The sequence below is a fragment of the Cariama cristata genome, unplaced genomic scaffold (genome assembly GCF_000690535.1).
Source record: "Cariama cristata isolate BGI_N322 unplaced genomic scaffold, ASM69053v1 scaffold5361, whole genome shotgun sequence".
NCBI classification, from domain to species: Eukaryota; Metazoa; Chordata; class Aves; order Cariamiformes; family Cariamidae; genus Cariama; species Cariama cristata.
In genome coordinates, this window is record NW_009597406.1 from 1 (window position 1) to 16,348 (window position 16,348).

General features: G+C 36.8%; 1 protein-coding gene across 1 annotated transcript in view; it reads left to right on the top strand.

Annotated features, from left to right (window-relative positions):
* Positions 1-2,093: 2,093 nt before the first annotated feature.
* CCDC138 (coiled-coil domain containing 138) overlaps positions 2,094-16,348 on the top strand; it is a gene marked incomplete at its 5' end in the record, with an annotated part of 29,423 nt that continues 15,168 nt past the window's right edge. The window contains 11 exons of the mRNA XM_009708851.1: positions 2,094-2,154; positions 2,849-2,930; positions 3,664-3,779; positions 6,267-6,451; positions 7,499-7,657; positions 9,617-9,736; positions 10,759-10,836; positions 10,916-11,026; positions 13,199-13,363; positions 14,165-14,281; positions 15,114-15,306. Of these exons, the coding sequence (XP_009707153.1) occupies positions 2,094-2,154; positions 2,849-2,930; positions 3,664-3,779; positions 6,267-6,451; positions 7,499-7,657; positions 9,617-9,736; positions 10,759-10,836; positions 10,916-11,026; positions 13,199-13,363; positions 14,165-14,281; positions 15,114-15,306 (1,387 nt within the window). The remainder of the gene's footprint in view (positions 2,155-2,848; positions 2,931-3,663; positions 3,780-6,266; positions 6,452-7,498; positions 7,658-9,616; positions 9,737-10,758; positions 10,837-10,915; positions 11,027-13,198; positions 13,364-14,164; positions 14,282-15,113; positions 15,307-16,348) is intronic.

Genomic DNA, 16,348 nt, shown 5'->3' on the forward strand with positions numbered 1-16,348 from the left:
AGGAGGTGGGAGGAGGAGGAGGAGGAGGAAGAAAGTCGTTCCTCTTCACCTGGTCCCTGAGGTGCTTGGGTGGGGGTGTCTGTCCGTTGTGAACACAGTGGTATTACACACGCGCACAGCGTCAGAGCCAAAACTGGCATTTAAACAGACTTTAGGAGCTTACAAGTAAAATGTTTTCTTTTAGTCCTGCCCCTGTCCCTGTGCTCTGATTGCGTTACAGTGGAAGTGCTGAAGAGTCATTCTTGTCTGAACTTGAAATTTCCCTGGAAATTGCAATTCCAAGTTTTATACATTCCCAAAACACAGTCTGAGCAGCTTGGCGCTTAGTTTTTGCCTAAAACGTTTTGGTGCCTGCCAGTTGGGCAAGCTAATACGTGAATCCCCTTAGAAGTGGTATACTAGGCATGTACGAAACATAGGATAGCTCATTTCTTTCATATCTTCTTTTGTCTCAGCAATTGCTAGCCATATTTAGAACACGTTAGGAATGTTTGTGATTTTTTGTAAAGCCTAGGGATAGCTTTGTTTTCAGGGAGCAGGAAATTGTTCTATGTCTAGTCAACTAGAGGAGAATCAAACACATAGTTCCTAAGAGACTGCCACAGTGACCAGACAGTGAATTACAATGGGTATCATTCTCTTGCCAAGGTAAAGCAATGTTATTTTACACCAGAGAATGCCAGGTTCTTTGCACCTATATGAAGAATGAACTGGATTGTGATTTTGCTGTTTCTGTTAGTTGTGCTGACATAAGTATTTATGGGTCTGCCCAGTGGATTAGGGAACTGATCTGCCTAAAAATCCAGCAGCAAAGACCTCTCCCACACGCTGGTGTTTCAAAAGTCTTTGATGCTTCATAGAAGGAGTACTCACTGGCTAGACACTTAACTTTTATTTTGTCTGAAGTCTGTTTGTCTTTCACTGAGACAAATTTTTGCAGTTGCTTTCCTGAATCTGTATTCCGTGGGTCAAATGCTTCTACTGTGTCCAGGAGGTAACTTGTATTATCCAGGAGACCTTAAGTGTTCAAACTCATGCTGCAAGGGAAGTAATAAGTTGTAAAAATACCTGTGAGCAGCCAAAGATCAGGAGAGATTGAAAGCTGGACTTGAGCTAGACACACAGTCGGATTGGGAGATCAAGTTGGTCCTGGGAATCATCAAATGAATACAGAAACCAGCCTGTTTTTTCTGAGAAAGCGTGACTTGCTATTTTAGGATCAGGAACTGTCGCAAATATCAGGTAAAGATGTGAGTTCTTTATCAGGTAAAATCTGGATGTATCTGCCCTTAGCTCCTCTAGAAGGATTTGCAACTCAGGTAGTATTTTGTGGTGCTCTAGAAGCTGTTTTTCTTGGCAAATATTCTACTTTGAATTACAGAACTGTTCTTTAAAGAAAAATAATTTTCAGAAGTTATCTTTAAAAAAATATCGCTGAGACTTTAAAGTGTAACACTTGCAAGGAAGGAAATGCTGGATTTGTTTGTGCATGTTTTTATTTCATTAAAAAGCAGTATTTAAGTACAAGAAAATACAGCAGTCAATTCATCACTTTATTTAATAGAGCATAGCAGAGAGATGCAGTGAAACACAACTAAGATCATGAGAGCTGCTTTGAGTCTGATCTTTTCTAGTGTACCTTTAATTGATTTTGCTTGTAGCCTAATACTTCTGTGATTCATTTTTTTAGTATGTAGTTACAGGTTAGTAGGAAAAAGTAGAGCAGGAAACTTTGACCTAAAAAGCCGAGATATAAAGATAGATGGCACTGTTTCCATGATTACCTAATCCTACTTTTATGCCCTTATTTTATGTTACTGTCTTCATAGTGTCTTACAGTCTCTCAAATATTCTAACATGTAACACGATGAATATTTCATTATCAGATTGTGAGGAATATGTTTGCCTCTTTATATTAACAGGAGAGCCACGTACATTTATATATTGAAAAAAATCCACTTCCCTTTTCAAAGTCAGTGATTTGTAGTAGGAGTTCTGTCATAAGGCGTTGTAACTGTTCAACAAGTAAGTTGTAACACATGCTTGCGCTGAAAATTCTGACAATATTACAGTGGTCTTGTGCTTTCTTGTAGGACTGCCTTTCAGGAGCATTAAATACCGAATATAAGAGCGGAAGTTCCTTAGCATACAAAGGTAATACCAAACGATGGTGTTTTGATGTCTTTTTTCAGGGAAAATATATACTAAAACTGTATCATTCCTAAATTTATTTTAAGTTGTTCTGTATTTTCTTATTTTAAATAGGTAGACATCCTTGATCAGGGCTTTGTGATATCTGGGAGCCAGCCTGGGAATGTTACCATTCACATAAAGAGCACAAAGGATGCTTTAGAGCAATGGTTCCCAACCTGTTTGTGTTTAAATCCTGCTTGAAGTAGTTGGTAGCATTCCACCTCATAATGCATACATTTGGCTTTAAGTTAAAGGCGCATATACGTTTAATATTTAGAATGTCTGTGGGCTTCTTGAGAAACATGTGTTGCTGGTGCATATGGACAGCAGGGTAAAATGATGTATTTATCAGACTTCAGTTACAGAAAAATTAGTATGTGAAGGCAAAGTGTAAAACTTCAGAAAGGCACATCTGGTTCGAAAACTAAGTATTTCTTCCTATAGTTTAAGCTGTTATAATTCTTCATTCTTCAGGCTGTGTCAGTGGTTTTTTTGGTTCTTAAACCTACCTGATTACATGGCAAGCATTTCTAATACACCCATGTCGATTTCTTAATGTCAGCTTCTCAAGCACAACTCATTATTTTATATATTCCAGGTGACATGGACAGCTCACTGGAAAATACAACTATTTCTTTATCCAAATGTTCTTTAGAGTCAGAACTTACTGAAAGTGGAAGAGAGAACAGCATCAGATCTTCTAGTGATTTCCTACAAAGCTTTAAAGACTGGGATTGGTAAGAGGTGTTTTCTCTTCAGCTCTCCTTTGTCATTTATTGTCTCTCAGAATCCAGATAAACTATGAGTAAACAATACGTTCAGATTGCACAGATCCAGAAGTCGTTTTAAGATTCTTGTTTTCTTGTTAAGTGAAGAACTGTTTGTGGCCAGTGTAGGAAATTATGTGAATGCCACTTTTGGTGAGGAGTATTTTCTCGCTTGCTTTCTAATCTACTCTGGGTATGTTGGAATTGCTAATGGGATACAGGGATGATAGAAACTGAACTAGGAGGAAAGCAAATAGCTCAGACTGATGAACAGCTTTAAGTTTATTTAGAGATAATTTGATACCAAAAGGCAAGAACTCTCTTTTCAGGACTACTTTACACCAAGTATGAAAAAACAATGAAAAAAGGGGTTTGGTATTTTTAGCTTTTCTGGAATTTGGTGGTTTGTGGTGAGAGAACAGTATTGGTTTTACCTGCTGCATACGTGTGCTTACAGCATGAAAATTCTAGTTATTGTTACTACTTCTATATCAGCAACATTACTAATTGTTGGGGTTAAAATCCTGTGAGTAATAATGCCTTCCATCCAAATAATTTAACTCTGTTGTTATCAGTCAAATGTCAAAGTCTTAGATTGAGCAATGTTTACATTTTTATACAGACTTCTCTCAATGCTCTATGTGTAGCATGCTAGAAAGGGATTGAGTAATTTCAAATCATTGCTTTTTTTGTATTTTTTTAGTTTTGAAGATGAGCAGGATTCTTTTCGTGATTCAAGTGGTCTAGAAATAGAAGAAAAGGCCATTAATTGCTCTGAAACTGATGCAGTTCAAAATACAGCTATATACATGGAAACAGGTAATAAATATTAAATTTTAAATACTTTTACAACTCTGTATAATGTGTAACGTGTAATTTAAAAAACTTTCTAGTAAATGTATTTCTATTCCGTTCAGAAATAAAATAATCAGCTAAAATGTATTTTAATTTGGGGATTTAACCTTTCAAGTAAGCATGAGCATCTCCTTTAGACTTAGTTTAGGAGGTCCAGACATACTTGATGCAACAGTAACATACATTTTAAAAAGAAAAATCAACCTTTTATGAAAGTGGTGCCAGGTGACTTTATAATGTAAATGAAGAAACAGGGTGCGATTTGGTTTTTTTGAAGTAGCTAGCTGCACTAATAATTACTACAACTCTTTTAAGTCAGATGGGTTTTGTCAGTTTAAGGATGGAAAAATGGCAATGGGTAGAGAGAGTGTTATCTGTTGTTCCGTTAACTCAGGAAATTCTAACTAGAAGATTGTAGCAGGGACCAGCTGGCATTCATTCCCTGCAAATATTTTTAAATGCTGCTGCAGTTGCAGGAGTTTGTGAATCAGTGTAGCTCTGTCTCTTGTGGAGAGTTTTAAGTTTAGAAGAACATTGATGTATTCTTTTGAAAGTGTATCTGGAAGTGTGGAGGCAGATGGACAGCCCGCCAACCCCAAAGTGGCTAAAAGGAATCTCAAAAGTCAGGCAGAACAGATCAATGGAACTGTAATAGACTGTCACCGTCACCAAGAATTGTGTTAAATGGGTGGGGAGAGTGTAAGAACAGCTTTCAGAAAACACATTCTTTCTGAAAAGACAAAAAAAAAAAGAATTTAATTGCAGAAGGAAAAATGCATAGCTTACAGTATTTGGGATCAAAGGCTAAATAAATACAGAACTCCAATAAATATTACACACATTTGTTCCAGATATGACTACTTTTTTTCTGGTTTGTTTTCCCTTTTTTCCCGTTTCTTTTATGATTTGTGTGGCACCGTACTAGTTCTGCTCTCCTTCCTCACCCCTGCAGCAGACACACTGTGGCAGGACAACAGGTTCGCTTTATTGTCCTGCTCCAGCTGTGATGGGTGATCAGCCCACAGGGCTGCCTAATGCATACCACCAGGTAGCCCTGATTACATCATTTGCTTATCTAGTAACCTTTTCACTGTTGATGCTCCTTCTCATTGTCCTTCTTTTCTCTTCCCTAGTTGCCTGCCAAATAAACAACCTATCACTAATTACTTTTTCCTCATTGGCCTGAGTTTTGCTACATCTGTACCAGTTGTGGTTTAACTCCGACAGGCAGCTCAGCCCCACACAGCTGATTGCTCACTCTCCCCACTGCAGTAGGAAAGGAGAGAATCAGAAAGGTGAAAGTGGGAAAACCCATGGGTTAAGGTAAAGACACTTTAATAGGCAAAGCAAAAGCCATACATGCAGGCAAAGCAAAACAAGGAATCCGTTCCCGACTTCCCGTGGGCAGGCAGGTGTTCAGCAATTTTCAGGAAAGCAGGGCTCCATCAACGTGTAATGGTGACTTGGGAAGACAAATGCCACATCTCCGAAAGTGCCCCCCTTCCTCCTTTTTCCCCCAGCTTTCTATGCTGAGGATGACGTCATATGGTATGGAATATCCTTTGGGTCAGCTGTCCCGGCTGTGTCCCTTCCCAACCCCTTGTGCTCCCCCAGCCTCCTCGCTGGTGGGGTGGGGTGAGAGGCAGAAAAGGCCTTGGGGCTGTGCAGGCACTGCTCAGCAATAGCTAAAACATCCCTGAATTATCAACACTGTTTTGGTCACAAATCCAAAATATACTCCCATACCAGCTACTATGAAGAAAATTAACTCTATCCCAACCAAAACCAGTACAGTACCCAAATTTGTATTTCTGATACTGTCACCTAGGAAATCTGGGCCTGATGTGGTACCTAGATGCAGTTGGCCTTGCAAGATGTCTCTCCTCAAAAGATCCCAGTACTTCCCTTCAATTGTCAAATGGCCAAAATTCACAGATTATTTGTGAAATCCAACCATTCCTCACTGTGCTATCTGCAGCTTTCATCAGCTTCTTACACTGTAATCCGTCATGTCTAGTAGTTTCTCATGTTGTGTCCAGTAGTTTCTTAAGTCTCGTTCTATTAACTTAGATGTCAGGCCAAGATCTAGTCAGCAGTGAATCACTTGCCTAAAGCACTTATAAAAATAAGAGGAGGTTTTGGCTACATTATGATTCAGTCTGTGCATAGATTTCATACGGATATCTGTGGACTTTCTATACTGAAGTGGAGGGCATAGTTTAACTTATAAAATTCCATTGATCACTGATCAATTCAAACAATTCATGGAACACATCTTCGAGCAATTCTCCATAATTCTTTAGGAGATTGCTTTCTCATTTTGATACCTCTTGCTCTATATTTGTCACTTTAAATACCTAAGATAAGTTTTCGCTGTTTTGGATCAACAATCATGTAATTATTTATCTAGGACTAATTTTTTAATGTTAAATGGGTTTTTCCTTTCTATAGACAGCACCTTACCATCCTATTTGGCTGCAAATACTCAAGAAAATAGTGACCAAAATATTACCAAGGATTTGTTAAGGAAAATTGTGAGTGGAACTGATGCTCAAGCATGCAATAGTCAAGGCTTAATACCACCTCACATCAGTCAAATTTATGATGAATTATTTGTCATACATCAGAAGCTCCAGGTAGGAACGGGAATCGCCTTAAAAATTTTGTTGAATAATGTTATGAAGATTCTCACTTTTGACAGAGAATTCAGAAATTACTTATGTACTAGATCACTGTTACTTATGTACTAAAACTTACTTATATACTAAAACTATCATTTATTACTATTGTTTATACTAATCACAATTATTTACATACTAAAACTCTGTCATCATTCACCTCGTCCCCTAAATTCATTCACTGATTTGGTAGTGGTGCTTTGACTTGCGTAGTGGGTAGAGCAGATAAAATTCAGCTTGAGGGAGTTTGAACACGGTGCTTCTACATCTGAGAGTGTCTTGTGACGCACTGTGGGCATGGAGGGAAACACCTGCAGCCATTGCTTCTCCTGAGAGCATCTGAAACTATTCTCCTGAGTCTAGGCCTTCAAGACTGCAAACCTTCCATGCTGCCTTATCAATTCTGTGATCTTTACTTCTGTGCTGCTGGGGAATCCAAACAGTTCATCCCCTAGCACACCTAGGCCACTAGCAGAAGAACCTGCTATATGATTTTATTCTGTAAAAGCTCCCATGCTTCTCCTAGATTCCCTGCCTGGACTGTCTTTTGCACCATATGAGATAAAAATAATTTTGTATCTCTTTATCCTCATCACTTTTTCAGGGATGCTTCCCACTAATTGAAGAAACAATATAGTAATCTAGCGTTGAGTGTAGACAGTCACATCAGACTCTATTTTGTCTTACAGTTAATACCATTATCCAAAACTTTTGGAAGCAGAAGCCTAAGTTTAATTGTCTAGGTTTATACTTGAACAGCCAAGTAGAGTTGAATTTTGTATTTTGAGAGGGTGAGGCATCCCGACACACATTGAAGTCATTTGGGTTAACGTGTGGGGAAACTGAACACAGATGGCCATCAGGATACTTTTAATTAGTAAGCTATTGTGTAACACTCTATACAAAAAGCTAAGCATATCTCTGGGAGAGAAAAGTCAAATTCAGTATAAATCGTGACAATTTCATGGGTTTTAAAGCCATTTTAACATTTCTTTCTTGATACAGAGAGAAAGTTCAGCACAGCAGGAGTATGCTCTGCAACTCCAGAGACAAGAGCATTTTCTAACAGAGAGAGAAGCATTGCTTTTCAGACATGAAGCAGCTTTGGCTAAAATAAGAGGCGTTGAGGAAGAAGTTCACACAAAATTTGGAATTATGAAAGAGGTGCAGTAATATATTTTATGGTGTTAATTGTTCTACATGCCATTTAATTTGTTTGTAGTTATCTTAAGCTATCACATTTGCTGGACCTAATACTTATTTCTTTGAAGCGCTTGAAATCCCCAAATGAAAGGTATACATAAAAAGTACCAAACAATATTGTTAGAGTTTTTGTATGGCTTCTGTTTCAGAAGGATGCATTTAGTTGTCTGATGTGTAGGTACATTTTACCGTTACAATTTAGAAAAGAAAGTCACTTATTTCTAAAACAGCAAAAGCTGTATGACCAGTATTAGAGAAAAAATTGTGGTCTGTCTGTAATTGTATGTAACTTAAATGAGTATCTTTGCATTAGCTGTAGTTCAAGTAGATTTCCTTGGGAAGGCTTTAAGACACTATGAGATCTTATGACATGACAGCTATTGCAGAGAGTATTAGCAAGAAAGCCACTCAAAAAATTCAAAGGAAGAAAAGATCAACCTAACTTTGGGGCTGTGTGAGGAAATGAAATGGTATTATTTTGCTATAAGAAAGGGTAGTAATTAACAACACTGTTCTTGTGAGTGTTTGCTATTGAATTTAGGTCTTGTGAAAAGTTTTGGTTATTATCCAGAAGTTCACCAAGAGAAGTCCTTAAATATGTGTACTGGTATGAAAAGGGAATTGGTCATTTCATGCAGATGAGAGGACAAGGGGAGACAGCCTCAAGTTGCGCCAGGGGAGGTTTAGATTGGATATTAGGAAAAATTTCTTCACTGAAAGAGTTGTCAATAGGCTGCCCAGGGAAGTGGTAGAGTCACCATCCTGGAGGTATTTAAAAGACGTGTAGATGTGGTGCTTAGGGACATGGTTTAGTGGTGGGCTTGGCAGTGTTAGGTTTATGGTTGGACTCAATGATCTTAAAGGTCCTTTCCAACCTAAATGATTCTATGAGTCTGTGTCTTCTTAGGCAAGTGTGGGTAGGTGCTTTAGACAAGAATTCCCTGCCCACAGCTGTTCTGATCCTATTGGCTGAAGAAGAGAAGCATTTGAGGAGAAGAGGAATTGTAGATGGTTTTCCTGTATAGCTGGAGTGGAAGTTACTGAGCTTCCAAGCAGAAATATAGAGAAGGATCTCTTCAGGGCTTGTGTCCTTTAAACTTCTACTGTGCTTTATTTTTGTCATTTGCACACGTAGGAAGAAAGGATAGGACTGGAAATGGAAAAGTAGAGAATGAGTGAGTGAATGAGTGAAGAATAGTGAATTCATGGAAGGGGAGAAATGAAAGATAGTAAGTATATATAGCTGGAATATTTTCAGTAAAATAAAACTTGGCTGTTTTGTCAAATCTGAGGTACTTAGAGATGCACTGGTGTCCAGAGAAGATTAAATCTAAAATAAGATTCAGGGGAAAGAGAAGAATGGCAGTGGATATGCAGGTTGTAGTTAAAAATACATATGCTTTTGCTATAAACCAGAGCACTAGTCTACAAGGCTTAGGATTAGTTTCTTGCTCGGTGTGATTCAGAGTGAGCAAAGCAGAAAAACTAGTTGAAACCTCAAAAGTTGCTGCAAAACAGAATCACAATTTTTATGTAATTATATGGAAGCATAAGCTGTAAATGAAAGCTTTCTTGTTGGTTTTAGTTCACAAACATTGCCCACAACTGACTTGTTTGAGAAATGTACATATTGATATAACGTGTTTTGGGTAGAATCTGGAAAGAATAAGAGCAATAGGCTGTGCACATTGCTCTCAGTTTCTTTATAGATTCTTCTTAATATATAGATTCTTCTTAATACGCAGTACGGATGTTGTTTTTCTCACTACTAGTTGAATGTGCAACTTTGGCCGTGTAGAATTACAAACTTGACCTTTGAAAGTTTGTCCTATTATTTTAACACTAAAATGGAACTTAGGTTAGAATTGTTTCTAAAATAGTGTCTTGTAAATCATGTTTTTAAATTTGATATTTCTGTAGCAACACGAGGCAGAAGTTAAACAGCTGACAGAAGCCTTGAGAGAAATAACTAAAGAAAATAGGAGGCTGAGGTCATCATTTGACACCTTGAAGGAAATGAATGACTCTTTAAGAAAACAGGTAAAATGAGTTATTTCCTGTTACCAGTAATTTTACAGGTTACAGTCAACAATTTTAAATATTTGAACAGCTTAAGTTTGCAAAATTGCTGATTTTTTTTTTGTTTCTGTAAGACAAGAATTGTATGAATGACTGAAAGCACTTCCTGCACCTTTTTCTAGTACTTGAAATTTAGCGTCTCTGATCTTTTACAGTATAAAAAAAAGTTGGACTTATCCTCTGACCCATTAGCAACAGCTAGTTGTTAGGAAGGACAAATCCATGTCCTCTGAAGCAAATTGAGAGTGGATGGAGAGAAGGTATTTTATAACATGATAGAATCCACCCTGTGCTGAATTGTTGTGCTGATTCTATTAAATAAAATGTAGAATGTGTATTTCTAACTTCATGTTAGCTCAGTATTTTCAGTTATTTTTAGAAATGTTAATTAAGGCAATATTTTCTCAGTTCTTAAACTGAGACAGTGGTTCATATTAATACAGAGAGTAAGAATTTTTGTCTCACTTGACTGTGAAGTCTGACTCACAGATTGGTATCTAAACTATTTGACCATTGGTTATTCATTGAATTAATTACAGTTCTGACAGTCTGAGTACAATAAAAATCTACAGCAGACCCTTATTCTTTCTCTTAGAAGAAGGTCAGACCTAACTCCTAGAATGTTGATGGTTCTGGTGCAACCCATCTGTATCTCTATTTCCCCTCACTATAAGATCTTTGCATTTCTGTGCAAACTGAGGGCTTCTGTGATAATCATACTCTTCATGTATCCATAGATTGTGGGGGGTTGGACTAGATGACCTCCAGAGGTGCCTGCCAACCTCAGCCAGCCTGTGATTCTGTGATTTGTTGTTGAGGTGGATGATGATTTTGTTTCTGTCACTTGACATGCTCAGAGGAAAAAACTTGAACTTAAATAATTTAGCTGCTCAGCAACAATATCAGCTTATTTCAGTGTGATAATTAAGTCAAGAAGTGAGTTCTGAATTTACAGATACTTTAGTATTTTCTGATTCTTTCAGTTAAGTGATGTAATGGAGCTGAACAAGAAGTTGGAAGGTCAAGCAAGAAAAGTACAAGCTCGTTTAGAGAATCTACAAGTAAGGTTTGTTCTTATATGTGCCTGCTTCCTTTATAGGTAAAAAGTGAAATATAATTCATTGTTACATTTTATTGTAGAGGAAGCATGAGTTTTTAAAGGTACAGAAGTCTAAGGATGTATGTCAAGTGGTGCAACGAAGTAAACCTGTTAAGCAGGAGAAAGTGGTGGTAGCATCTAAAATTGCTAAGGTAAGAATTGGGCAAAATGAAAGATTCATTTGAAAGATATTGAGTAGTGGAACATTCTTTGTGTATTTGCTAGAAATTAGAAAATGTAACTTCCAATTTTATCTTATGAGTGAATTAGTTACAGTAAGAAAAGGTACAGATTATATTGGGGGAAAACAGGCAGTTAACAAAGAATAAAATTTGTTGCTAAAAATAAACCTGTTGGATTTCATATTGTGTATGTATATAATATATGTATATATTTATAATTGTATGTTTTCCTCTTCCTGTCATGTCATCTTTCATCTGTCAAATAAAATCATAACCTACTTACACTGTACTTGGTTTCTTTCACTGTGTCAGAGCAAATCTTAAACTCTTTCTGGTTACTGCTACGGTATAGCACTGTTCTTATGAATAACACCAGCTAAAAAGTATTCAGTCAGAAGTATCGGATAAAGAATTTTAATTTTCTAAGCCAAAAGTGATTGTACTGCTGTTAGTTTTTTGAGAAGTAGTCTTTAATGAGGGAAAAAAAAAGCAGTGTTCACACACAGTTCCAAAACAATCACCTTGTTTTCCTGAAAATTCTTCTTACATCACTTAATGAAATGCTTCCTGTCTCCATGTCGTTCCATTTATTAGCAAATCTTCTGGTAGTACTCTACCATCGTCTCCCAATTGGTAAGGATTTTCTCCAGCTAAAGGCTAAACTGTGAGATGGGAAAGAAATATTCACACCATCCTACTTGATTAATCTACATCAGATGCCTTAAAACTGCTGTCTATATATAGCAAACATGTTTCTCTGTTTACATAGGTTTTAGTGTACTTTGATTGCAAGTGAAATATAAACAGTAACAGTAGTTATAGTTCTGAGTGAAGAGGAGAACAGTTATCTGAAGGTAGGTACAGGAAAACTTTTGAAGGCTTTAGAGAACTGTTTGTGCAGCCTGTCTTCAGATACCTCTGGATATCTTTCTTAAGAGTATTTTGTTGCAATGCCATACAGGGACAGAATGACAATTTCATGAAGTCTTTGTTCTTTTTCTAACAATGCTAGTTATCCAGTTAAATTTTAACAACTGTGAATTGTATGAAATAAAGCAAAGGAGGTCTAGTGCATTGAAAGAAGAATTTCCACATGCAAAGGACATTAAAGATTTGCTTTCTCTTGTAATTCATTTGGCCAGAATTATAAAATGGAGTGTTTCTGTGTCAGAAAATCTTTTCCCAGGCCTTTTATAACCACTTGTCTAAGTACAATATAAATTATGTCTGTATTTTTTCACACCCAGAAACCATATCAAGTAGTGGTGTGGGAGAGAAATGATGCAGAGTTCTTTCTGGATCTCTGTAAGAAAGGCCTGACAACAAATGGCTTACTGAAATAGCTGTTTCAATAAGACAGAGTGAGAGGAGGAATACAGACAGCAAGTAAATATTGCATCCCTTCAGACGCTGGGAACCTTGTGTTTGTGCAGCATCAGATGGAGCCTGGGTGGATTTTTCCCAGGGCACGCTGAGCAGGTCCTGTCCATGGAGAGCAGCTCCTCCTTTTTGGCCATTCGAGCTATTATACAATTTTCTTGCAAGAAAAAGACTCTTATTCATGAAGGATGTTCACAGGCGAAAGTCTTGTTGCCCTTTTAGACAAAGGCAAGGCCAGGCAGGAGGTGTGATCACCGGTACCAAGTGGGAGCTGCCTGCAGGCTCCTGTTACAGGGAGCTGGCTGAGTTCACCTGCGGCCAAGCACAGGATGAACCCTGCAGTGCATTGATCTGGGCAGCTCCGGTTAACTGTGGTGGGGATCTCTGGCTCCTGGATGTACCATGGTCTCCGGGTCAGGATCCCCACCTTCTGGTCCACATACAGTTTACCTTTCCCAGAGATATTGTAAGTTACAGGTTATATTAAGAACATACAGGCTTCTCAAACCCTAGGCACAAGGCCCAACAGACCACACTTGTCCTGTTCAAGATCACTATTTCCTTCAATGTAACATTTTCCACAAGCTCCCAATACAGTAACTTACCTCCCAGATTTTATCAGGCATATACTCCTCATCCTTTAAATTATGCATAATATTTCAGAACTAATGTACTGTCATATATTTCAGTCTGTTGCTATTTTGGCTTAGAAAAATCATTAACTTGAAAGCTGAAGTATCTGATGTTGTGAATGTATTACAGCTACCATTGAATTCACAAGTTTATGAGCTCTTAACTTTTCTTATGGATTGGATCTCAGACCAGCACCTTAGCAAAATAAAAACAGAAGAAGAAAGAGAGGACAGTCATAAACTTCTGGTTACCCAGGCCTCCAAAAAAATCTGCACCCAGGAAAGGTGTATGAAGGTAAAGGGGTTTGGATTGTTTGCTTGTGTTAAGTTTTCAGATTTACGGGAGTTTTTAAAAGATTTTGAGAATGTAACAGATCAGCCTGTTTTATACATGCTTTGGATACAGTAATTAAAACAAAATCACTGCTAATAAGTCAGTATTCATTCCAGCAGTGAGATATAAAAAACAATTTGTCGTTTGTAAAGCATACAGGTCATATTTAAGGAAAAGTGTATTGTTCAGTCTCAACTTGAGAGTTTCAGCATTTTATTTCAAGTCACTTCTGACAATTGATAATTTTTCTTGTGTTTTATGTGTGATACTGTATATAATTCCTTTTTTCTAAGGAGATGAATATGTCTAATTTAAAATATTTTGATGCCTATATTAGATATTAAAGTTTCAATTTATGACTGATAAAAGGTGACACTGTGCTATACTTTTAACACTTTTATTATTTTATTTCTGGGGACACCAAGGTTTGGAAATCAGTGAGGTGTTCAGAAAAATCTTCTTTTACTGTTTTTCTTCATTATATTGAAGATTTTTAGCTATTGGGATTGGATTTACTGAGATTGAGCTCACATGATATATCTCCACTTTTGCATGTAAACCTCTGTAAAATTTAAAATCTGTATATGTGTACAATTCTGTTACCTGTACTGGATCTGCCCAGTGAGTATTTGCACATGTAAACTGTTAAACTCCAAGAGAAAGTTGGGAGTTTTGTTTGTTTGTTTTTCACTTATGGTTAGCTTATACTTATATAGTAGTTTCATACACTGCATGTAATTTTACTTTTGGATATTTTTACAGCTTTTGCCTATAGCTACTGAGCAACTCCAGTGGATGCCATTTGTGAATCCTAAACTACACATCCCTGTGATTAAATTTATTTACTGGTCTATAAGACAGCTAGACACTGGTATTCAGGTAAAACAAGTAGTCCTCTTGCAGTATGTTTTTTTTTTAAAACTAAATTCGCGGAAGATATTAATGATTTTGTGTTTTAAATACATATGAAAAATTGATGTTTTCAGGTAGTATATGTAAAAGAAACTCTACTGTCTTTGCAAAGCATAAATTCATAGTGTTTACCACAGATAGATGGCAAATGAAAAAAAATTCTTTTTCAAGTTAATTTTAAATTTTGTATTGTGGCTCTAAACATAGTTTTCATAAGTATGTGATCTCTGGTTGTGGTGTCTAAGCATCTCAGAAATTATGTTTTCACATATGTATTTACTAAACTTCTGCTCGAGAAAAGGCGTTATTTTTAGGTTTACTTTATGCATGAGATTTGTTGAAATTGATGGAAGTGTGTGGCAAAACAGCAAAGTAATTTTGACTTTTCTGTTCTCTGCTCAGTGTCTAACCACAAGACATTCCTTACTCCGTTTGACTAGACTGCTATAAGAAAATATTTAACAGTATAAGAAAGACAGTAGCCATACTGTAAAGACTCAGTGTAGTGCATAGTGGTTTTGCTAAAGCTAAAGGTAGGAAACTTTGTAAATATCTTGAGTTTAAATTCAATAGGATAGTAAACTGTTTGTTTTAGTGCTAATAGGAAACTGTATTTCAAATGAGCATTTTGTGAAGTTTGATTCTGAAGTAATATTTCTGTATAGTTTATGAAGAAAAGTGTAATAGATCTTTACTATTTAATATTTCATTGCTATGGGAACATACGTATCTCTATATAGTACACAGGATTTTAATGTGTTTTAATGTTTACACTAACTGTGTACATTGTTTGAAACAGCATGCAACAATGACATCAACAATGAGGAGACTTGGCGAAGATATTTTCAAAGGCATAGTGAGTAAGGGAAACCCACATAGTTGTTCTGAACAGCCTGCAGAGTGTAAATCAAAATCAGCAGCTTTCTTTAAGAGTTCCTGTATGCCTTTGAGGTTTCTGTCAACTTTAATTGTGCTTAAAACGGTGACACAAGGTAAGTTCTGATTTTTAAAAATGTTTGTTTATTTATTTATTTCAGTTGTGTGCCTGGACAAAAAACATTTCAGTGATACTGTAGAGTCTATTATGCTTTATTACTGAAAAGTGTTTTTACTTGAGTTTTTACTACCTTATGAAGCAAAATATACTGGAAACAAGTATGCATCTTGCTATTATTCATTTCATGTTGGAATTTATGTCTTCCTTTTAACATGATGACTTCTTGTCAGACAAATTAACTTTTCTGAAGAAGGAGAAAAAAGATGTTGGTAATTCTGTCAGTCTGTCACAACAGCAGTGGTTGGATTGCCAAGATCTTTACTGCATAGAATGGCACAGCTAGATGCTCTTTTATAAACTAAGCAGCAGATTTTGCATGATTCTAGAATTTCACTGTCCTGTTTAAGCTAGTAGGTTGTTTATCTGTCCCCTGAAAGTCTGATTGGTTTTTGACCAGGCTGATCAGTCAAGTGTTTCTTTTCTGATGGTTAGTTGCAACTTTGCTGCACTTACCTATGAACATCAGATTTATCTGTAAAGATATTTCTGATGTATCTGTAGTCACATAGAGAAAGGCACTTGTGTAGTGGATTATAATTGTTAGATTGAATTGTGATACAATATATGTCCTGAAATCACTTTGTCCCTTGGTCTTAGTTTAGTGTACAGTGCCTACTCCAGCCCTTACCTGTCTGCAGCTACCCTCTTCTCCTACCAAGTCTGGCACTGCAAATGGCTGTCCATAAAACGTTATCGACATTGAAAAATGCTACTCTATGGAATTGTCAGTTCTTGATATGATTGTCCATTCAGATTTCACTGTTAAATAGACTCATTTACAAAGGCACCATGTTCTGTTTACGTAAAAATGTTTTAGATTTCAAAGCCACCTGTCTAGCTTGAAAAGTGGCATTTTTTCCAAAATCTTCCAAAATTCCTAACGTTGATGTAGTATAGTAATGTACTTTGTTAATAAGGCAAAAGTGAACAAGGTCATACCAGGAGATAACACAGCTCTGAAAATAGTGACTTCTGCT